General features: G+C 44.1%; 1 protein-coding gene across 4 annotated transcripts in view; it reads right to left on the reverse strand.

Annotated features, from left to right (window-relative positions):
• GRM7 (glutamate metabotropic receptor 7) overlaps positions 1-25103 on the reverse strand; it is an 808167-nt gene that overhangs the window by 415399 nt on the left and 367665 nt on the right. For all 4 annotated transcript variants that reach the window (XM_038740578.1, XM_038740577.1, XM_038740576.1 and 1 more), the window contains exons 3-4: positions 19601-19742; positions 18299-18453 (exon numbers count right to left, since the gene is read on the reverse strand). In XM_038740578.1, the coding sequence (XP_038596506.1) occupies positions 18299-18453; positions 19601-19742 (297 nt within the window). The remainder of the gene's footprint in view (positions 1-18298; positions 18454-19600; positions 19743-25103) is intronic.

Raw genomic sequence — 25103 nt, forward strand, 5'->3', positions numbered from 1 at the left:
AACCAAACTTTTGATAGGATGGAAAAATGAAGTGGAAAAAAAAGACTAACTGCATGACGAATGCACAAAAAGATGAAATTTTCTGCCCTCATGATTGATATAACCATTTCCAATCAGGTAAAACTGAAGACAAATATTTGAAAAATATACAAAGTGTGACATACACTCCAGAGGAGAAAGACTTTGGCTATCCGGCTTGGTGGGCTTCAGTACCCAAATACCAGATAAGTGCCAAATTTTCACTTCTCTTTGTGTTATGAAATTCTGACTCCGAGGATGTTAAATAATACAATTCTATAAAAATGTTATATGCAGCAGAGAAAATTTTCAAAGGGATTCAATCAATTTCTTACACAATTTCCCAGTGAATAGAATGACCACTTTCAATTGGCTTTTGACAAGAAAGTTTTATCCACAAGATCAAAAGGCCAGTGCAACTTGCTATCTAGCAGTAAATCAAGTGACACTGGAGAGTCAAAGCAATAACAATGCCATCCCAGACAAAATATCAGCTCAGCCTGCACCCTCTGCTCCTCTGCTGCTAATCTCCTCACTGTGCCTCATTCTCGCCTGTCCCGCAATCGACCCCCAGCCCACGTCATCCCCCTGGCCTGGAATGCCCTCCCTCCCCACATCCGCCAAGCTAGCTCTCTTCCTCCATTCAAGGCCCTACTGAGAGCTCACCTCCTCCAGGAGGCCTTCCCAGACTGAGCCCCCTCCTTCCTCTCCCCCCTCCTCCCCCTCTCCATCCCCCCCGCCTTACCTCCTTCCCTTCCCCACAGCACCTGTATATGTTTGTACATATTTATTACTCTATTTATTGATTTATTTTACTTGTACATATCTATTCTATTTATTTTATTTTGTTAATATGTTTTGTTTTGTTCTCTGTCTCCCCCTTCTAGACTGTAAGCCCAATGTTGGGTAGGGACCGTCTCTATATGTTGCCAACTTGTACTTCCCAAGCGCTTAGTACAGTGCTCTGCACACAGTAAGCACTCAATAAATATGATTGAATGAATGAATGAATAAGCGTAATTGGTGTAGGAAATTTACCTTAGGCAGTTCTACAACATCAACCATTCAGGCATATTTTATAAGGTTGCTATTACAGATCAGCATATACCTCAAAATTGGGAGATCTGTGATTGTAAGTGATATAGAGAATACATTTTTAATCTAGGATGGGCTCAGGGAGATCCCAAATGGTCCACCAATTTGATTGGCTCTCATTCTGAGGTAGAAAAGAAAGCCTCCGATTCTCTAGGATATGTAGGTCCAAGCCAGACCTCGTACTTCCCCTCAACCTCTTAACCTCAGCTCTGCCACCGATGGAAACATGCATTCTTTTTTTTAATCCCAACTAGATCTTGCCAAGATCTAGACAAGCGCTTAGTACAGTGCTCTGCACATAGTAAGTGCTCAATAAATACGATTGATGATTGATGATGATCTTGCCAACATGGAGTAAGAATAAAATAGTGGGAGAGGTAGGGCATTCCTAAATCCTGACATCCTGCCTAGATTCTGGAGCAGACACGACTTGACCATCCAGAGTCAAACCTCGGATGGAAATCTGGACCCAGGAATGTCCCATCTCTCCTGAAACCACCACACTTAGCAAGAGATCCCATCCAGTGACTCTCTATCTAGACCCCAAATTATCAATCAAGCCATGACATCTGTGAAGTGCTAAGTGAAGCCTATTTTCATAACCTTTAGAACATTAGCTAAAAACACCCACCATAGCACTTTTGTACATATCTTTAAGCCCTGTTGCCCCTGCTACCTGTAATTTATTTTAATGTCTGTCTCCCTCTCTAGACTGTTAGCTCCTTGAGGGCAGCAATGTATTGCACTCTTTTTACAGTGTTCTCTGAACAGAATAAGTGCCCAATACAAATTAATCACTGTACAAATACAAATTAATTAATCAAATTAATAAAATACAAATTTTATCATATAGATATAAAATATTTGAAGTAACTACCTTTATTGTGACTTTTGGATGAATACGAGAGGTTTTTGAAATGATAATGGAAGGTAACAGTCCAATCAGCTCTTCAATAATTTAGTCATTCATTCAATCATATTTATTGAGCGCTATGTGCCAAGTACTGTTCTAAGCACTGGAGTAGATACAAGGTAATCAGGTTTTCCCACGTGAGGCTCACAGTCTTAATCCCCATTTTACAGATGAGGTAGCTGAAGCACAGAGAAGTTAAGTGACTTGCCCAAAGTCACACAGCTGATAAGTGGCAGAGCCGGGATTAGACATTCCTGGCCCACAACATAATATACAGCTTTACTATGCTTCGTGGAGAAAATGTTGTTTTAAGAGTTAAGGAACACTCTTCCAACATCAGGAATCTACATGGATAAATCATGACGCGATGTTGGAAGAAACAATTGTGCGCATACATTTGGCCACTTTGCTGTGTGACCTTGGGCAAGTAGCAACTTCCCTGTGCCTCAGTTACCTCATCTGTAAAATGGCGATTAGGACCGTTAGCTCTACATGGGACAGGGACTGAGTCCAATCTAATTAACTTGTATCTCTCCCAGCCCTTAGTAGAGTGTCTGTCACGTAGTAAGTGCTTATCAAATACCATAAAAAAATGTACACGGTGTTGGTCAAGGTGTATGCAGTATAATCAAATTTTCCTTAACTCGGGGTTTAAGACTGCAACTCCTGCATTAGAGGAGAACTTAGTGTATTAGTATCAGAAGCCATTTAACTATCTCTGTCAAATGATCATTTCAGAACAATGAATACCTAAACTTGACAACAGATGATAACTGTTTCCTTGTCTTAGTGATAAGACACTAGTGATAGGAGAAGCAGCATGGCTCAGTGGAAACAGCCCGGGCTTTGGAGTCAGAGGTCATGGGTTCAAATCCCGGCTCCACCAATTGTCAGCTGTGTGACTTTGGGCAAGTCACTTCACTTCTCCGGGCCTCTGCAAAATGGGGATTAAAACTGTGAGCCCCATGTGGGACAACCTGATCACCTTGTATCCCCTCCAGTGCTTAGAACAGTGCTTTGCACATAGTAAGCACTTAATAAATGCCATTATTATTATTATTATTATTATTATTATTATTAGAAAATAGATATTGCACTGGAAAGTAGATTTGGACCAGTCAGAATACATTTGTTACTGGCAGTATATTTGGTACAGTAAATTTCAGATAGCAAGGTGTCTGAACCCTTTTTTCTCTTTCACTTACTGAATTATTTCACTTTTTTGCCTCATGTCACAAACTTTTTTTTCCACTCCAGTACTGTCCCTTCTTTGCTCATTCAACTAGTCATCCATCCATGCAATTCTTTTCTCTATTCCTTTATATACATAATGTTGGAATGAAATCCTTCACCTCTGCTGCGCCTATCAAGTCCTTGATTTCTCGTCTCCTTTCAAATTTCAGATGAATACCTTTTCTTCTTTGTGGTTACCTCTAAAATTCCTACTCTTCACATTTTTTTTAAATGACCTCATTGGTTCTCTTGCCTCCACAAAAATCTACTGGCAGATAACTACTGGAAAAAAGCACATAATTTAAGCTATGTTTCACTGCATAACCTCCCAAGGAATGGGAACCAAATAACATAATTTTTTCTTGCATGTCGTCAGAGTCACTGTCCTGTACTCATTTACAGTTTTGGAGCCTGAGTTTGAATTAAGACTATGGAGACTTCTAACCACAGGCACCTCATTCCACTGCCCCGCATATAGCGATCTCGGATTTATGTTTGTCCTCTATCTGAACTGGATTTGAAAATTCCTTACAGGCAGAGGGTATATTCTATAAAACCACTCATTCATCCAATACCATGAGTCCTAGGAGGGTTTAGTAATCATTTATAGAATCATAAGTAATAGAGATATAAAGAATTCTGAGAGATGATCAGGTCAAACCCCCAGATTTGAAACGGGAGAATGACCAAACCATCCAAGTCAGGAAGGAGTCTCTTCTCCATGAATGGAAACTCCAACACTATCCTGAGTAGTCTTGTTCCTGTATTTGATCACACAGAGTTAAAAGTGATTTCTTAATACTTTCCTGTTTTAACATAAACCCATTCGCTCTTGTTCATACCTCAGTGGACATGGAAAACATCTGATCAGTATCATCCCCACAACTGTCTTCAGAAATATGAAGAGTTTTTAAAGTCACCCCTAGACTAAGTAAAAAATATTAGGAGTTAAGAAACTTTAGCTTTTAACTTGTAAAGAACTATTTTTAAGAACCAGGAATCATGAAATTCCATGAGTTCTTTTTTAGGAGGCAGACAAAGAATGGGCTAAGGGCAATGAGAAATGGGGAAATGGTGAAAAAAACTTCTGGAGCAAGAAAAAGAGGTATGTTGTATGTTGCCTTATTAAAATCACATGTCCTCCAAGAGGACTTTCCTGATTAAACCATCATTTCCCCTATTCCCTCTCCTCTCTGCATCACTCTTGCACTTGATATTCATCTTATCTTCAGCTCCACAGCATTTATGTACATATCTGTAATTAATTTTAATATCTTCCTCCCCCTCTAAACTGTGAGCTCCTTGTGGTCAGAAAACGTGTCTATCAATTCTGTTATATACTGCACTCGCCTATGTGCTTAGTACAGTGCTCTGCATACAGTAATCACTCAATAAATATAATTGACTGATTAAAAGCTATCTAACATTATTTCCATTAATGGATTCTACAAGATGACCTTTGTAATACTAAAATGAAGAAAAGCTTCCCTTCTCTAGGTTACAGTTTCTAGTCCTGTAGCCCTTCCTCAAGGGACTCATTGAGGAGATCAATGAACAGTGAAAGTAATACACCCTGATGAAGAGCATCTGATATAGGAAGAACAGTTTGAGATTTAGAAATAAGTATTTGGTTATTTGTGGGTCCAGACAAATGCCCATAAGTGACCTATGATAATGTTTGAAGATGGGTTGTCAGTTGATTTTTCTGATCTAGATCCTTATTGCAAGCCATTGAGTGCCCTGCACATAGTAAGTGCTCAATAAATACCATTGATTGATTAATTAATTGCAAGCCAGTGAAGAATAAAGTCAGAGATAGAGAAAATAGCGAATGTCCAAGGAGTATTTATTGACCATGGACAAGGAGCAGTTTAAAATCTGGTGGAGATTAATTTTAGGATATAATGCTAGAGTGAAGAGGACATTTCCAGAAGATTACCCTGCTCAGTCTAGAGAATCACCCAAAATAATGGAAAGTGAGAAAAGATATGTAAGGAGTAGCAGCAGTAATAGTATTTATTGAACATCCACTGCCTTTCATGCAGCATATTAAGCACTCAGGAAAGTACAACAAAAAAGAAGCATACACTCAAATGGAGGGGGATTGACAGAAAAATGTTGAGAAGTAGAAATCTTACACCAAAAATGAAATTGGAAAATATTATTAGGCTTAACTATTTGCCATTCCTTTGTTGTCTTGTTTGGGCCAAATGAGTGCATTGGAGTGTTTTCTTTTTTAAAAGAAAACATAGTTATAGTTTAAAATGTATGACTATTTTCTTGATAACTCATTCCAATTTCAAAACCTAACAAAAGGATAATGGTGCTACAACCATTTAACACTGCTCCCCTCTCCCAGTTTCATCCAGATATAAATTTTCACAAATTACAGCTGAGTTCCTTTTCTAACTCCTTTTCTTTCCAAATACAATCTTGACCATCCTGATTACTATCAATCAATCAATCAATCAATCGTATTTATTGAGCGCTTACTATGTGCAGAGCACTGTACTAAGCGCTTGGGAAGTACAAATTGGCATCACATAGAGACAGTCCCTACCCAACAGTGGGCTCACAGTCTAAAAGGGGGAGACAGAGAACAGAACCAAACATACCAACAAAATAAAATAAGTAGGATAGAAATGTACAAGTAAAATAAATAAATAAATAAATAAATAAATAAATAGAGTAATAAATATGTACAACCATATATACATATATACAGGTGCTGTGGGGAAGGGAAGGAGGTAAGACGGGGGGATGGAGAGGGGGACGAGGGGGAGAGGAAAGAAGGGGCTCAGTCTGGGAAGGCCTCCTGGAGGAGGTGAGCTCTCAGCAGGGCCTTGAAGGGAGGAAGAGAGCTAGCTTGGCGGATGGGCAGAGGGAGGGCATTCCAGGCCCGGGGGATGACGTGGGCCGGGGGTCGATGGCGGGACAGGCGAGAGCGAGGTACAGTGAGGAGATTAGTGGTGGAGGAGCGGAGGGTGCGGGCTGGGCAGTAGAAGGAGAGAAGGGAGGTGAGGTAGGAGGGGGCGAGGTGATGGACAGCCTTGAAGCCCAGGGTGAGGAGTTTCTGCCTGATGCGCAGATTGATCGGTAGCCATTGGAGGTTTTTGAGGAGGGGAGTAATATGTCCAGAGCGTTTCTGGTCAAAGATAATCCGGGCAGCAGCATGAAGTATGGATTGAAGTGGAGAGAGACACGAGGATGGGAGATCAGAGAGAAGGCTAGTGCAGTAGTCCAGACGGGATAGGATGAGAGCTTGAATGAGCAGGGTAGCAGTTTGGATGGAGAGGAAAGGGCGGATCTTGGCAATGTTGCGGAGCTGAGACCGGCAGGTTTTGGTGACGGCTTGGATGTGAGGGGTGAATGAGAGAGCAGAGTCGAGGATGACACCAAGGTTGCGGGCTTGTGAGACGGGAAGGATGGTAGTGCCGTCAACAGAGATGGGAAAGTCAGGGAGAGGACAAGGTTTGGGAGGGAAGACAAGGAGCTCAGTCTTCGACATGTTGAGCTTTAGGTGGCGGGCGGACATCCAGATGGAGATGTCCTGAAGGCAGGAGGAGATGCGAGCCTGGAGGGAGGGGGAGAGAGCAGGGGCAGAGATGTAGATCTGGGTGTCATCAGCGTAGAGATGATAGTTGAAGCCGTGGGAGCGAATGAGGTCACCAAGGGAGTGAGTGTATATTGAGAACAGAAGGGGACCAAGCACTGAACCTTGGGGAACCCCCACCGTAAGAGGATGGGAGGGGGAGGAGGAGCCTGCAAAAGAGACTGAGAAAGAACGACCGGAGAGATAAGAGGAGAACCAGGAGAGGACGGAGTCTGTGAAGCCAAGGTCAGATAACGTGTGGAGGAGAAGGGGGTGGTCCACAGTGTCAAAGGCAGCTGAGAGGTCGAGGAGGATTAGGACAGAGTATGAGCCGTTGGATTTGGCAAGCAGGAGGTCATTGGTGACCTTTGAGAGCGCAGTTTCCGTGGAATGAAGGGGACGGAAGCCAGACTGGAGGGGGTCGAGGAGAGAGTTGTTGTTGAGGAATTCTAGGCAACGCGTGTAGACAACTCGTTCAAGGAGTTTGGAAAGGAATGGTAGGAGGGATATGGGACGATAACTAGAAGGTGAGGTGGGGTCAAGAGAGGGTTTTTTTAGGATGGGAGAGACATGGGCATGTTTGAAGGCAGATGGGAAGGAACCAGTGGAGAGTGAGTGGTTGAAGATGGAAGTTAAGGAGGGGAGAAGGGATGGAGCGAGAGATTTCATAAGATGAGAGGGAATGGGGTCAGAAGCACAGGTGGCCGGAGTAGCACTTGAGAGGAGGGAGGAGAGTTCCTCTGAGGATACCGCTGGGAAGGATGGGAGAGTAGCAGAGAGTGTTGAGAGCCGGGGGGTTGGAGAAAGGGGGGAAGAGACTTTGGGGAGGTCGGACCTGATGGATTTAATTTTGTTAATGAAGTAGGAGGCCAGATCGTTGGGGGTGAGGGAAGGAGGAGGGGGAGGAACCGGGGGCCTGAGAAGGGAGTTGAATGTACGGAAGAGCTGGCGGGGGGTGATGGGCATGGGTGTCAATAAGGGAGGAGAAATAGTTTTGTCTGGCAGAAGAGAGGGCTGAGTTAAGGCAGGAAAGGATAAACTTGAAGTGAACGAGGTTGGCATGGTGTTTAGACTTTCGCCAGCAGCGTTCGGCAGCTCGAGCATAAGAGCGAAGGAGGCGGACAGTGGCAGTGATCCAGGGCTGTGGGTTAGTGGTGCGAGAGCGGCGAAGGTAAAGGGGAGCGAGCGAGTCTAGCTGAGTAGAAAGGGTAGAGTTGAGAGCAGTAATCTGATCATCAAGACTGGGTAGAGAGGAGAGGGCGGCGAGGTGGGGTGTGAGGCGCTCCGAAAGATGGGTGGGGTCCAGAGAGCGGAGATCTCTGTGAGGGAGTAATACGGATTTACGGGGGAAAGGTGTGTGAGTGAGGAGGCAGGTGAGAAGATTATGATCAGAGAGAGGGATCACAGAGTTGGTGAGGGTGGACACAGTGCAGCGGTAGGAGATGATGAGGTCGAGGGTATGACCAAGTTGGTGAGTGGGTGAGGTGGGGTGGAGGAAGAGGTTGGCAGCGTCAAGTAGAGATAGAAGGCGGGAGGCAGAGGAGTCGTTAGGGATATCCATGTGGATATTGAAGTCTCCGAGGATCAGAGTGGGCATGGAGAAGGAGAGAAGGAATGTGAGGAAGGGGTCAAAGTCGTTAAAGAAGTTGGAAGTGGGGCCCGGAGGGCGGTAGATGACGGCTACAAGAATCTGGAGGGGGTGGTAGAGGCGAATAATGTGGGCTTCAAAGGAAGGGAAGGAAAGGGAAGGGGGAGGAGGGATAGTGCGAAAGCGACATTGGGGGGCGAGAAGGAAACCGACACCTCCTCCTTTTCCGGTGAGTCTGGGGGAGTGGGAGAAGAAGAGGCCTGCACTGCAGAGAGCAGCAGAAGAGACCGTGTCGTCCGGCGACAGCCATGTTTCAGTTAGGGCGAGGAGGAGTAGAGAACTGGAAAGGAAAAGGTCCAGGATGAAAGGGACCTTACTTAAAACGGAGCGGGGGTTCCAGAGGCCACACTTGGCATCAGCTGTCGAGGGAGGGGAGGGAGGGGGAAGGGTGCGAGGGGTGGGGAGGGTTTGGATTGGGATGAGTTGGCGGGGGCCTGGGCGGGGAGAGTGGGAAGGGGCGTGGCGATGGGAAAGGAGAACTGGGATGGGGTGGGGGCGGGGAGAAGGGGAGGAAGGGGGGCCGGGAGGGAGAAGCGGAGGACCTGCGCTGGTACAGAGGAATCCTTGGTAGGGGTTGAGGGGGAGCGGTCTTGGTGGGTGAGAGGGAGGGAAACAGCTGGGTGGGAGAGGGGAAGGGGAAGGTGAGGAATGGGAATGGCAGTTGGGAGCAAGGGAACTGAAAGTTCATGGTGAGGTCATCAGGGAGAGTGACATTACCGCGGGGGGTTAACAATTGAGATGCAGAAGCAATAAAACAGTAGCAATGATAAAAGTAGGCGATGGCATCACAGGGTGTAGTTGAGCAATCAATATGCTATGGCAATAATAGAATTGGCAGACAATGATGCCACAGAGAGCAGATACAAACTATTAAGAGCTGGAGTAGGGTGGGCCAGTTAAGGAGGGTCAGGGAGCAGAGATACCTGGGGAGGGGAGCGAACAGTCAACTAGCATGGGAGGGCTGAGGAGGTGGGAATGAGGTTGTCGTTAATTTAACATGTAACATGGTGCTAACATGGTGCTAACAAGGTGCTAACAAGGGCTTTTTACCTGGGGGCGGGGGGAGAGTCAGTCAGGACCGGACCGGGAAGGGGGGGGGGGGGATGAGGGGCACTTTACGGAAGGCCTCCGAAGTGGGGGGGGTGGAAGCAGGGGGGGCGTCCGTGGGGGCGCTGAGATGGCGGGAGGGCGGGCGGCCGGGCCTCTCGGGAACGGAGTCCCGGGCGTCAATGGCGGCGCTCTGAGGAGACGAGCCTTCCGGGAGCGGCAAGGCCGCGTGGTGTGATGGGGGCGGGCGGGCCTCTCGGGAACGGAGTCCCGGGCGTCTATGGCGGCGCGCTCTGAGGAGAGGAACCTTCCGGGAGCAGCAAGGCCGCGCGGTGTGATGGCGGGCGGGCCTCTCGGGAACGGAGTCCCGGGCGTCTCGCGGTGTGATGGCGGGCGGGCGGGCAGGCGGGCCTCTCGGGAACGGAGTCCCGGGCGTCTATGGCGGCGCGCTCTGAGGAGAGGAACCCTCCGGGAGCAGCAAGGCCGCGCGGTGTGATGGCGGGCGGGCCTCTAGGGAACTACCCATCATTAATATATTTGCTCTTGAAATAGAAATTTTAAATAACTATTTAGGTGGTCCATATTTAGTACCCTAAAGAATGAGGTGATGTAACAGTTTGACCAAATATATCCTGCTGAATTCTAGAAACAAATTATGTTACCTAGATTGTACATTGTCCAATGATGACAATATACAGATGGAAAAAAATTGAATCAAGAAATTCAACATCTTTGATGAGATTGTGCAACAGAATGAGATGTCAATCAAACTTCATGAAAAACTGAAAGTCAATCAAACAATTGCAATGTCCAATTTTCTTTTAGGTTGTGAAACCTAGATTTATCACAGTCTCCCCTATCAATGCCACCCTCACACCTTAATGTTAAATGGCAATACAGAATGATAATAATAATAATAGAGACAATTGTAATGACATTACCATGTGCTAAGCAAAGGAGTAGAAATAATAATAATAATAATAATAATAATAGTATTTTTAAGAACTTACTATGTGCCAAATACTGTTCTAAGCACTGGGGTAGATACAAGGTAATCAGGTTGTCCCACATTGGGCTCACAGTCTTAATCCCCATTTCACAGATGAGGGAACTGAGGCACAGAGAAGTTAAGCAACTTGCCCAAAGTCACACAGCTGATAAGTGGTGGAGCTGGGATTAGAACCCACAACCTCTGACTCCCAAGCCTGTGTTATTGCCACTAAACCACGCTGTTTAATACAATCAGATCAGCCATAGTCCCTGTTCCACGTGGAGCTCACAATCTAATGGGGAGGATACTTGTTATGAGGAAACTGAGGCCCAGAGAAGATAAGCGACTTGCCCAAGGTCACACAGAAGTCAGGTGTAGCAGCTATAATTAGAACCTGAGTGTCCTCACTGACAGTCCTGTGCTTTTTCCACTAACAATGAGGATCACCAACAATGAGGTCTTGGAATGAAGGTCAATCCATCAGCATGAAAGCAATGAGGCAATTGAGCATTGCCTCAATTCTGATGTCTGTGTTCCAGGACCTCATTTTTGGTGATCCAGTCTTTCCATAATAATGATAATAATAATAATATCTGTGGCATTTGTTAAGCACCTACTATGTGCCAAGCATTGTACTGAGAGGTGGAGTAGATACAAGATAATCAGATCCCACATGGGGATCGCAGTCTAATTAGGAGGGAGAACAGGTATTGAATCTCCATTTTGCAGATGATGGAACTAAGGCACAGAGAAGTGAAGTGAATTGCCCAAGGTCACACAGCAGACAAGTGGCAGAGCTTGGATTAGAACCCAGGTCCTCTGAATCCAGGCCCATGCTCTTTCCACTAGGCAGCACTGCTTCTCATTTAATGGTGCAATGGCTTACAGATCACATAAATAAAGCTGCTCTAGAAGTCAGATGTTCCAACATCGTCACATCTCTAAAATTTGCCCATTCTTCTCCAAACTTCTCCCCTTCTCATCCAAGCATTACCCCTGACCCATCTGTTTTATTCATCCCATATAGTTGATCGCTAATGAAATCCTGTCACTTCAACCTTCACAACTTCACTAAAAATCTATCCTTCCCTCTCCATCCAAACTGCTACCATGTTAATCCAAGCACTTATCCCAACCTGCTTTGATTTTGCATCAGTCTTCTTACTGACCTCCCTGATTCTTGTCTTTCCCCACTCCAGCCCTTACTTCGCTCTGCTGCCCAGATATTTTTTCTGAAGAAACATCCAGTCCACATCTCCCCACTCCTCAAGAACCTCCAGTGGTTGCTCATCCACCTCCACATTAAACAGAAACTCCTTACCATTGGCTCTAAGGCACTCAATTAGCTCTCTTCTGCCTATAATACCTGTTGATCCCCTACTCCAAGCCAACCCACATACTTTGCATCCGTAACACCAACCTAATCTCTATACCTAAAGCTCATTTTTCCCAATGTTGACTCATTGCCCATGTCCTCCCTCTGTCCTAAAACTTCCCTCCCCCTCCACATTCTGTCAGACCACTTCTCTTCCCACCTTCAAAGCTCTCCTAAAATCCAAAGCTCTCCAAGAGGCTCTCTCTACCTACTTCTGGGTAGTGTATTGCTTAGGAAATATAACTCAATAATAGCATTACATTCTACGGTGTTGGTGAAAATCTTTGGTTGAGGGTAGGCTATCCTTGGTAAAGGTTAGTTCATAGCTAGTTTTCTTCAGTTTCATTGTCACATCTTGGGGTTGTATTGACTATTGCAACCAAGATAAGATTTAAGTTGAAAGAGATACATCAAACCTAGTGGGTGGGGTATCAAATTGATCATTTTATCAATACATATCTGTTTTCTTCCATTAAATCATGTACACTAGGGATATTTTCCAATTTAACTGTTCTACTTGAGGAATCATTATTTCTGAAATTTTATAGCTTTGCTTCTGTGCACTTTTGAATATCCCTTTTCTCAGGAAGACCATCACAATATATGCAATTACAGCTTAGTGCAAGGATGTTTTTGAGTTTTTTTACCACCATCAATGAACACATTAAATAAAAATATATAAAAGTCTCAGAGTTCCCTTGTTCCAGAAAGTAGGTAAAGAAAAGTGATGAAAAGGCATTCCTGAAGTCCAAGTTCAACATGTCCAAGACTGAACTCCTTTTCTTCCCTCCCAAACCCTGCCCTCTCCCTGACTTTCCCATCACTGTTGACAGCACTACCATCCTTCCCATCTCACAAGCCCACAACCTTGGTGTCATCCTCGACTCCGCTCTCTCATTCACCCCTCACATCCAAGCCGTCAACAAAACCTGCCGGTCTCAGCTCTGCAACATTGCCAAGATACGCCCTTTCCTCTCCATCCAAACTGCTACCCTGCTCATTCAAGCTCTCATCCTATCCCGTCTGGACTACTGCATCAGTCTTCTCTCTGATCTCCCATCCTTGTGTCTCTCCCCACTTCAATCCATACTTCATGCTGCTGCCCGGATTGTCTTTGTCCAGAAACGCTCTGGGCATGTTACTCCCATCCTCAAAAATCTCCAGTGGTTACCAATCAATCTGCACATCAGGCAGAAACTCCTCACCCTTGGCTTCAAGGCTCTCCATCACCTCGCCCCCTCCTACCTCACCTCCCTTCGCTCCTTCTACAGCCCAGCATGCACCCTCCGCTCCTCTGCCGCTAATCTTCTCACCATGCCTCGTTCTCACCTGTCCCGCCGTCGACCCCCGGCCCACGTCATCCCCCGGGCCTGGAATGCTCTCCCTCTGCCCATCTGCCAAGCTAGCTCTCTTCCTCCCTTCAAGGCCCTACTGAGATCTCACCTCCTCCAGGAGGCCTTCCCAGACTGAACCCCCTCCTTCCTCTCCCCCTCATCCCCCTCTCCATTCCCCCAGTCTTACCTCCTTCCCTTCCCCACAGCACCTATATGTTTGTACATATTTATTACTCTATTTATTTTACTTGTACATATCTATTCTATTTATTTTATTTTGTTAATATGTTTGGTTTTGTTCTCTGTCTCTCCCTTCTAGACTGTGAGCCCACTGTTGGGTAGGGACTGTCTCTATATGTTGCCAACTTGTACTTCCCAAGCACTTAGTACAGTGCTCTGCACAAAGTAAGCGCTCAATAAATACGATTCATTGATTGATTGATTGATTGAAGTAGTGTGAGTCATTTAAAATCAGGAAATATTAAAAGCTCTAGGGAAAATCTGATTTTAAGGTATATCCTGCTTTGACTCTACCACAGGAGCAATTTTCTAAATATTTCAAGTTTATGTCAAAACTAAACTGCTCTTCAGAACTATCTGAAAGTTGTTACAATTGTTGTGGCTTCTGAAAACCCATTCTTCATTATCTCAGCTCTATTTACCATTATGAAATTTGCTACAAGATGCCAACCATTGAACCTAACCAGTTCACAGCAGAACAAGGAAATATCAAAGCAGAATTCTTGGAAAGTATTTAATGAAGTTTTGATCTTTTTCTACTAATGAAAGATTACAAAGCTGAAGATCATTGAATGCCTTGGTTAATGGGGCAACGTCGAGCCAAAGATGATCCCTATGATTTCCTGGCTCATCAAGCAGTGGGGAAGTAAAAAAATGACAATAAAGCCCTTGGCTCATGAGATGGAAACAGTCAGCAGCCCCAAGATGCTGGAACCATAGACTTCTTTGTGGCTCCCCTCCGAAGAACAAAAAATACATAGGAAATGTCATATAGGAATCATCATAGAGAAGCAGCATGGCTCAGTGGAAAGAGCATGGGCTTTGGAGTCAGAGGTCATGGGTTCAAATCCCAGCTCCGCCAATTGTCAGCTGTGTGACTTTGGGCAAGTCACTTCAGTTCTGTGGGCCTCAGTTACCTCATAAGTAAAATGTGGATTAAGACTGTGAGCCCCCCGTGGGAAAACCCGATCACCTTGTAACCTCCCCAGCGCTTGGAACAGTGCTTTGCACATAGTAAGTGCTTAATAAATGCTATTATTATTATTATTATATGACATTAAGGTTATTTATAATAGAGTAATGCAAGATTCTAAGGAAGAAAAATAAAGCTCTTCTTAACACTTGGCTGTTGAGGTGACAGGTTCAATGCAGTGGTCAAATTGAAAGGGGCTTTTTCAACACAGTACCTGTTTACTGACAGAGACGTTTGCAAGGTATCAGCATTGTTGAATGAATTCAACAGTTATAACACAACTTTCCATTTTAACCTTCATATCTGTGGAAAGTCCCTGCACTTAATTTACATTGCTGCTGCCATTTCCAATTGTCTCCAGAGAAAAAAGACCTGGGAAGGTAAATCAGTGCATGACCAATCTGCTTTTGGGATAAAATTTTGGAAAGCTGAGTTCACCTGATCACTGTATTACAACTAGACTAGGCTCAACTCTAAGAAAAAACAAACAAAAAAAATTCAGCCCCCTTCTGCTTGAACAGAAGTTGTCAGTTGTGGCTTTGTTAGCTGAGGGTTTCATGACAAAAGTATAGAAATGCTCTATGAGTATATTTTCATACGTCACAGGCCAATTTCTCAAGGGTTCTGATACGTTTACTGCAGGAAAGGAGACGGAAGAGGAGCAAGTCCACATTGAAAAGAACTAGCTTTCAATTACTGGGTGACTACTAATTTATTTGCCCTGACTTTATGAAATACACTCTTCTTTTGGAAAATGTCTTGGGAGAGAGAACTCTGTGAATTCAAATTCAGTACCAACCATGTAACATGTAAATAATTCAAGCAATGTGTTTCTCCTGGAGAATGTAGGAATAGAACTTGGAAATACAAGCCACCTGGGCTTTCAACAAAACCCACACAGACCTTTCGGTTCCTAGTGGCCTTCTGAGTAGAATAATTAATTAGATTATAGTGGAGGCAGAGTAGAAAGGAATGCAAATATTTGATCTCTCTGAGTCAAATGATAGAGCTCATTTTAACGTGTGAAACATGTTCCAAGGAGTCTTTGGAGAGCTGGCCTGACAAAAAGGAATACAAATCCAGGTACCAAAAGAAGAATTCTTTTTTTTTCTTTACACAGTGTCTACTTCATAATGAACTTTTCTCTTTAAAGTAAATGAGAACATAAATTGGAATCAGCAATTTTGTTAGCACAGAAGGATAACAAAGGAGAAGCAGCATGGCATAGAGGATAGAGCACAGGACTGGGAGTCAGATCCCAGCTCCACCACCTACCTGCTGTGTGACCTTGGGAAAGTCACTTTACTTCTCTGTGCTTCAGTTACCTCATCTGTATAATGGGGATTGAGACTGTGAGCCCCACGTGAGACAGGGACTATGTCCAACACAGTTTGCTTGCATCTACCATAGCGCTTAGTACAGTGCCTTGCACACAGTAAGCGCTTAATACCATTATTATTATTATATCAATTGGGCAGGATGTGTGCTTCTGACCCCATTCCCCCTCATTTCATGAAATCTCTTGCTCCATCCCTTCTCCCCTCCTTAACTTCCATCTTCAACTGCTCACTCTCCACTGGTTCCTTCCCCTCTGCCTTCAAAGATGCCCATGTCTCTCCCATCCTAAAAAAACCTTCTCTTGACCCCACCTCACCTTCTTGTTATCACCCCATCTCCCTCCTACCATTCCTTTCCAAACTCCTTGAATGAGTCGTCTACACGCGCTGCCTCAAATTCCTCAATGCCAACTCTCTCCTCGACCCCCTCCAGTATGGCTTCCGTCCCCTACATTCCACAGAAACTGCCTTCTCAAAGGTCACCAATGACCTCCTGCTTGCCAAATCCAACGGCTCATACTCTACCCCAATCCTCCTCGACCTCTCAGTTGCCTTTGACACTGTGGACCCCCCCCCTTCTCCTCAACACGCTATCCAACCTTGGCTACACAGACTCCATCCTCTCCTGGTTCTCCTCTTATCTCTCCGGTCGTTCATTCTCAGTCTCTTTTGCAGGCTCCTCCTCCCCCTCCCATCCCCTTACTGTGGGGTTCCTCAAGGTTCAGTTCTTGGTCCCCTTCTGTTCTCGATCTACACGCACTCCCTTGGTGAACTCATTCGCTCCCACAGCTTCAACTATCATATCTACGCTGATGACACCCAAATCTACATCTCTGCCCCTGCTCTCTCCCCCTCCCTCCAGGCTCGCATCTCCTCCTGCCTTCAGGACATCTCCATCTGGATGTCTGCCTGCCACCTAAAACTCAACATGTCCACGAATGAACTCCTCGTCTTCCCTCCCAAACCCTGCCCTCTCCCTGACTTTCCCATCACCATTGACGGCACTATCATCATTCCTGTCTCACAAGCCCGCAACCTTGGTGTCATCCTCGACTCCACTCTCTCGTTCACCCCTTACATCCAAGCCGTCACCAAAACCTGCCGGTGTCAGCTCCGCAACATTGCCAAGATCCGCCCTTTCCTCTCCATCCAAACTGCTATCCTGCTCGTTCAAGCTCTCATCCTTTCCCGTCTGGACTATTGTATCAGCCTCCTCTCTGATGTCCTATCCTCGTCTCTCCCCACTTCAATCCATAGTTCACGCCGCTGCCCGGATTGTCTTTGTCCAGAAATGCTCTGGGCATGTTACTCCCCTCCTCAAAAATCTCCAGTGGCTACCAATCAACCTATGCATCAGGCAGAAACTCCTCACCCTCGGCTTCAAGGCTCTCCATCACCTCGCCCCCTCCTACCTCACCCCCCTTCTCTCCTTCTACAGCCCAGCCTGCACCCTCTGCTCCTCTGCTGCTAATCTCCTCACTGTGCCTCGTTCTTGCCTGTCCTGCTGTCAACCCCCGGCCCACGTCATCCCCCTGGCCTGGAATGCCCTCCCTCCCTCCATCTGCCAAGCTAGCTCTCTTCCTCCCTTCAGGGCCCTACTGAGAGCTCACCTCCTCCAGGAGGCCTTCCCAGACTGAGCCCCCTCCTACCTGTCCCCCTCCACCCCATCTGCATCCCCCTGCCTTACCTCCTTCCCTTCCCCATAGCACCTGTATATATGTATATATGTTTGTACGTATTTATTACTCTATTTATTTTACTTGTACATATCTATTCTATTTATTTTATTTTGTTAATATGTCTTGTTTTGTTCTCTGTCTCCCCCTTCTAGACTGTGAGCCCACTGTTGGGTAGGGACCGTTTCTATATGTTGCCAACTTGTACTTCCCAAGCACTTAATACACTGCTCTACACACAGTAAGCGCTCAATAAATATGATTGATTGATTGATTGATTCAAAGCCCACTTAAAGGCAGGGCAGACACATAACCACTTATTCCAAGCATTACAGGAAGTCAAAAGAGCCAGTATACTCTGGAAGGGATTTTGAAAGGGATTGTCAGGACACATTTCATGTCATTATCCTGCTATGAAAGCAATGGATAAATTAGAAGGAGGATTTATTTTCCTAAGTTATATATTATACAATGGTGGGGTGTTTTTTTTTTTTTTTACTTCTTATTAAGTGTAATGGTGTCCCATCTGAAAATTCCTGTGGCATAAACGTAAAAATGAATGATAGTAACTTTGCTATTGTGAAAATAATGCAATGCCTTTGAAATGGGAACAACTTCTTTTAGCAACACAACAGGGTTTTTAGACTTATTTAGGTTTCACAGAAACTACGCTCTGTGCTGACTGAATATATAACAGATAAGCAGTGAGCCTGCACATGTGTTTTGGTCCATATGAGAGCCATACAGTTATCTACTATCAATCATTCATGGCCCCAAATTTCAGACAAATTCCAAGAAATAGAAACAATCAAAATCAGGGTCTTACCTTCTATCGTCGCTCTCTTAGGCACAATGGTGATTGCTCCTTCAGCAATGTCTTCTTGCTGATTTAACAGATTTATTTTTGAGCCCCAACTGTCTGATCCCACCCACAGAAAATGACCCACTTGATCAGCTCTTTTTGCTGCTGCAAGGATCTGCCTGTGGAAAGGAGCATTAAATTCCACATGTTAATGCCAAATGACAGGGAACAACATTTAAGTATTTGTACTTTGCAAATCAAACAGTAAAAAACAAACAACAGAAGGCTGCTGAATAACCTGAAAGAAGACACTCATTAAAGTAAACAAATCCAGAGCTATTAAAATCCAAATGACAAATGATCATAACAACTTCTGAATAGGATCTCCCTCTTGGCTTTAAAAATCTAAAAGTTAATGTCATCTCCCTGATACTCCTGCACAAAATTAATGTTCCAAGAATCCACACAACGTGCTGCCCAGAACTCAAAGATTCTGAAAAGAAACATTACGGTAGAGTTTATTCGTAAATTGAAATGTCAATGCTCCCAAATCATACTTTGGAAGACAAGTAATTTGACTGAGACAGCATAATTATGAATACTTTGACATAGAATATGGAACAATAATAATAAAAATGAATGCAAACCACATGCTTATAATCTGCTATGCTGAGTTCTTGGAACATTTTACAACCCTAGCTATTTCACAATATGACCACTAAGAAAGATTGTTACTGCTCTCCTTCTTGAACATTCTTATTATTGTACCCACTTTACAATTGAGTAAAATGAGGTACAAAGGGGTTAAATGATTTGGTTTGCCAAACATCACACCCCAAAACAACATCCTACTCTCTGCCCTGAGAATTAGGAAATGGCACTTCATAGAAGTGATACTAAATCAGTAGAATAATATTTGCCAAATAGATATTTCTCTTATGATTCCTTTTTACAAGCTACTGTATGCACTTTGTCTGCCACAGACACTACTTTGCTGAAACATCTGCCACCTATTTTGTTAGAATTGTAAAGCAATCATAAAACTTCAATGCATCTACTTGTCTTTTCACTCTAAAAATGATGCAGTGCAGTTTGCTAAATGAAGAAAAAGAAAAGAAAAAGAAAAATGCATGCCAGTGACATGCTTTTTACATCATTCCCTATGATTTCATATATTTCAGTAGATATTAGATTTTGTGTATCATCTATATGCATCACTAGAGTAACATCTTTCATCCAATGCTTTTTCTTTTCCACTCCTCATTATTACATAGTGCTTCAATTATTGTCAATTGCAAATTAGCTCATTTCATCTGTCACTCTTACTTTATATCCTCATCGCTGGCAAAAATCACAATGACTCTCGAGTTGGGTGTCTCCAGGAGCTGTTTGATAATTCTGTCAAAATCAATGGACTTGTCTTTCCGATCCTGAGGGATTTTCAATGACTGTGCAATGCAGAGGCCACCTGTTTGAATTTGAAGAGAAAAGGGGAAAAAAAGCCATCAACAAAATGCTGAAAGAAGCATGACAGGAAAGAAGAGCTTGATGAGGAAAAAGACCAACTTTTATTCTACAACACTTGTGATTACAACCCTGATTAATCAATCAATGGTCATTATTGAGCTTCTACTGAGTGCAACGCACTGTATTGAGTGCTTAGTAGTTGGAGGATGTAATGAGAGATCTGTGTGAGACTTCTGAATGATTCATCCCCCTCCTATATCTAGATATGCATAGCTGAAGAAAGTCTCCAGGTTTATTGACTCTAGAGGAAAAAAAACCAAAAACCCTGAGTAGCAGTAGTGTATTACTGTATACTTCATTTCCTCTGAATCTTTGCTTCCATTTTCTTTGCTTCCAAATACGATTGATTAATTGATTTTCCCCTTTGTACCATGTCTTCATACCATTCAGGTGATTTTAAGACAGTAACCCTGCCTCATAAGAGACTTTTCTTGAATATTCAAAGTAGAACTACTCCATTCAGTTCTCCCATAATGTGGGTATGCTATTCTTATAAAAGCATTAAGGAAAATTCACATTGCAGTAATCACCATGCCTGGTGCCACGCTTTCTTCTGATGCTCTATCCAAACAGATACTTGCTGTCAGGAAAACATTCCTTAATGCCCTAACAACTTTCAAGCCAAAACATGTAGTGATAACATGCGTTTTGGCAGAATGAAGTATGCTGTGTCTCCAGATCTCTAGGTCACTCAAGGCAGCTTGCTGAATTGTCCAGCAGAGACCATTACCCAAATAAATCTATTATCTATTAATAGTCTCCTAATTTGATTAATTAAGGGAGTGACCATCAGGGCAATCATTGTCTGGGCCTCTTTGTTGTGAAATCCTTTCTGCATGCTATCAAGTAAATATCTCCCACCTTACCATTCCTTAGAGCCCAACTTCACTAGTGTGTATGGAGAACTAAGATTTTAAGAAGTTTGGCACAAATCTGTCCAGAGGAGAAAGGGCCATTTGGCATCTTCTCATGCACTGAAGGGAACAGTACTTAAAGTAAACCCTGAATCCTATCATGATCCAATTACAGCTAAGTGATTAAGTAAATTGCAGTTAATTCCATTTTGTAGAAGGATTCATAGAGGGGTGTTTTTTCACACATATATTTAATGCTCTCAATTTGCACAAGTAAGGAAGTGGTGCATGATGGAAAAATAATCAAATGAATCTTTTTCCCTATTTCTTCGGCTTCACAATTTTTTTCACATTTCATTCTTCATGAACTTGTTCGCTACCATTATTCTCTCTCCTGGACAGTTCTTTTTTTCTTTAACAACACTTGATGTAGCCCACCTGTTAGCAGATCTAAACCAGCTGCTCTTCTGGTTTATATCTGACTACAGGTGGGCCACATCAAATGTTGTTAAAGAAAAAGGAATTGTCCAGAAGAGAGTTGATGGTACTGAACAAGTTCATAAAGAATGAAATATAGAAAAAGAGATGATTAAGCAGAGGAAATGGAGAGACTGTCATGTTATTTTTCCATCATGCTTTTATATTACTTCAATTCCACATAATAGAAAACCAGCCCCATGATCTAGAAATTTTAACACTACATAAATAAGGAGCATCTGGCATCTTTAGAAATTAATTTGTGTTGCCTGAAGATAATATGCGAAGGCGTTCAATTTAGATAATGCATTTTGTGCCTGACGAATGTCAGAGAAAACAATATGATCTAACTAATTTATCAATGTCAAATAAAATTTCCTATGTTTGCCTTGGATATGTAGGGTTTTAAGGCAGGCTAGCCTGTTTCTAAACACATTGTTCAACACTAGGCTCATCAATCCTTTCAATTTAAGGGTTTTTTTTATACTTTTTAATAGTATTTGTTAAGTGCTTACTATGTGCCAGGCACTGAACTAAGTAGATACAAGCTAATCAAGTTGGACAGAGTCCATGTCCCACTTGGGCTCCCAGTCTTAATCCTATTTTACAGATGAGGTAAATGAGGCACAGATAAATTTAATGACAAAGACAAGTAGCAGAGCCAGGATTATACCCCAGGTCCTTTGACTCTGAAGCTTGTGCTTTTTCCACTAGGCCACGCTGCTTCCCAAATCAGTGCACTACTAAATCATCACCATCATCATCATTATCATCCCCCAAATTATTCATAGAGGATTCCAGGTGCCAAACACTCTGCAAAGCAAAGATAACAGCTTTATGAAAAGCAGCAAACACTGTCCCTAATGTCAAGTTCAAAATCTAAAATCTATGGCCTAATCCAAAGGAGGAGAGTACTCTCTGATGTTAGGACTTCTTTCTATATATTCTCTTTTGTTGTAGAGTGCCCTCTCTATTGCAAGGTCTCAAGAAATATTGATTTTTGCTATTGAGAAGCATTTAAAATCATTTAATACCCAATCTGTGCATTAAAAAATCTTCTACACTGAGATCACACACACACAGAATAATAAGGCACTGTAATAATGATAAAATTTTCAGATTTTTTAAAGTAGTTCTTAGAAATGCCTTTGCCCTTTTCAATTTTAAGTGGATACAATAGTCTGTTTACTACAACTGATATGTGTCAGTAAGGAAAACTGTAGGGAAATAGAGAGGGTTCTATGAAATACCTAGAGAGAGAAAGACATAATTCATAAAGAGCTATTTAATTTGTCCCTGCTCCAGAGAAAGCACATTTTTTAGCGTGTGGCGATTACTGTTTAAGAGTCTGCTCATTTCATCATCACTTCAATCTAAATATTCCAAAACAGTATAATACTAATACTGATTCTAAAGTTACAAGCTATGACCCGTGAAAATCAGATATTTTGTAACTCCCCCACTCCCTAAGTTGCACCCTGTTTTTTTTCCCTTCTTCTTATGGGCAGGGATTACTCTTTATTGTTGTACTGCACTTTCCCAAGTGTTTAGTACAGTGCTCTGCAAACAGTAAACACTTAATACGACTGAACTGAATTATCCCTTTGCCTTTCATGTCATGGTTGCCACTCCTGCATCTCCCTTGTCTATCTTCCCTCCACCTGTGTGTGCTATTTACATCAGTACTCACACACTTTTCATCAATTTAAGGGTCTTTGTCTTCCCCCCATTAATTTGAAATTTCTCAAGACAGGGATTGTGCCACATTTTATCAGGATGTCCCTCAAATTCCTGTGCAATAAACAATGTTAATGATGAATAAGGGGGAATGAGGTAAGGAAATAGAGTTAGAGGAGAACTTGGAGGAAGAAGTCCTAACCTCAGCAGTACTCCCTTCCTTTGGATTAGGCCATAAATTAAATCAATCAATCAATCGTATTTATTGAGCGCTTACCATGTGCAGAGCACTGTACTAAGCGCTTGGGAAGTACAAGTTGGCAACATATAGAGACAGTCCCTACCCAACAGTGGGCTCACAGTCTAGAACGGGGAGACAGAACAAAACCAAACATATTAATAAAATAAAATAAATAGAATAGATATGAACAAGTAAAATAGAGTAATAAATATGTACAAACATATATACATATATACAGGTGCTGTGGGGAAGGGAAGGAGGTAAGATGGGGGGAATGGAGAGGGGGACGAGGGGGAGAGAAAGGAAGGGGCTCAGTCTGGGAAGGCCTCCTGGAGGAGGTGAGCTCTCAGTAGGGCCTTGAAGGGAGGAAAAGAGCTAGCTTGGCGGATGGGCAGAGGGAGGGCATTCCAGGCCCGGGGGATGACGTGGGCCGGGGGTCGACGGCGGGACAGGTGAGAACGAGGCACGGCGAGGAGATTAGCGGCAGAGGAGCGGAGGGTGTGGGCTGGGCTTTAGAAGGAGAGAAGGGAGGTGAGGTAGGAGGGGGGGGAGGTGATGGAGAGCCTTGAAGCCCAGGGTGAGGAATTTCTGCCTGATGCGCAGATTGATTGGTAGCCACTGGAGATTTTTGAGGAGGGGATTAACATGCCCAGTGCGTGTCTGGACAAAGACAATCTGGGCAGCAGCATGAAGTATGGATTGAAGCGGGAAGAGACACAAGGATGGGAGATCAGAGAAAAGGCTGATGCAATAGTCCAGACGGGATAGGATGAGAGCTTGAACAAGCAGGGTAGCGGTTTGGATGGAGAGGAAAGGGCAGATCTTGGCAACGTTGCAGAGCTGAGACCGGCAGGTTCTGGTGACGGCTTGGATGTGAGGGGTGAATGAGAGAGCAGAGTCGAGGATGACACCAAGGTTGCGGGCTCGTGAGACGGGAAGGATGGTAATGCCGTCATCAGAGATGGGAAAGTCAGGGAGAGGGCAGGCTTTGGGAGGGAAGACAAGGAGTTCAGTCTTGGACATGTTGAGTTTTAGGTGGCGGGCAGACATCCAGATGGAGATGTCCTGAAGGCAGGAGGAGATGTGAGCCTGGAGAGAGGGGGAGAGAGCAGGGGCAGAGATGTAGATCTGGGTGTCATCAGTGTAGAGATGATAGTTGAAGCCGTGGGAGCGAATGAGGTCACCAACGGAGTGAGTGTAGATCGAGAACAGAAGGGGACCAATCACTGAACCTTGGGGAACCCCCACAGTAAGGGGATGGGAGGGGGAGGAGGAGCCTGCAAAAGAGACTGAGAATGAACGACCGGAGAGATAAGAGGAGAACCAGGAGAGGACGGTGTCAGTGAAGCCAAGGTCGGATAGCATGTTGAGGAGAAGGGGGGTGGTCCACAGTGTCGAAGGCAGCTGAGAGGTCGAGGAGGATTAGGATAGAGTATGAGCCACTGGATTTGGCAAGCAGGAGGTCATTGGTGACCTTTGAGAGGGCAGTTTCCATGGAATGTAGGGGACAGAAGCCAGACTGGAGGGGGTCGAGGAGAGAGTTGGTGTTGAGGAATTCGAGGCAGTGCGTGTAGACAACTCGTTCAAGGAATTTGGAAAGGAATGGTAGGAGGGATATGGGGCGATTACTAGAAGGTGAGGTGGGGTCAAGAGAGGGTTTTTTTAGGATGGGAGAGACATGGGCATGTTTGAAGGCAGAGGGGAAGGAACCAGTGGAGAGTGAGCAGTTGAAGATGGAAGTTAAGGTGGGGAGAAGGGATGGAGCGAGAGATTTCATGAGATGAGAGGGAATGGGGTCAGAAGCACAGGTGGCCGGAGTAGCACTTGAGAGGAGGGAGGAGAGCTCCTCTGAGGATACTGCTGGGAAGGATGGGAGAGTAGCAGAGACTGTTGAGAGCCGGGGGTTGGAGAAAGGGGGGGAGTGACTTTGGGGAGGTCGGACCTGATGGATTGAATTTTGTTAATGAAGTATGAGGCCAGATCGTTGGGGGTGAGGGAAGGAGGAGGGGGAGGAACCGGGGGCCTGAGAAGGGAGTTGAATGTACAGAAGAGC

This window comes from Tachyglossus aculeatus, chromosome X1 (assembly GCF_015852505.1).
Source record: "Tachyglossus aculeatus isolate mTacAcu1 chromosome X1, mTacAcu1.pri, whole genome shotgun sequence".
In the NCBI taxonomy this organism is placed as follows: Eukaryota; Metazoa; Chordata; class Mammalia; order Monotremata; family Tachyglossidae; genus Tachyglossus; species Tachyglossus aculeatus.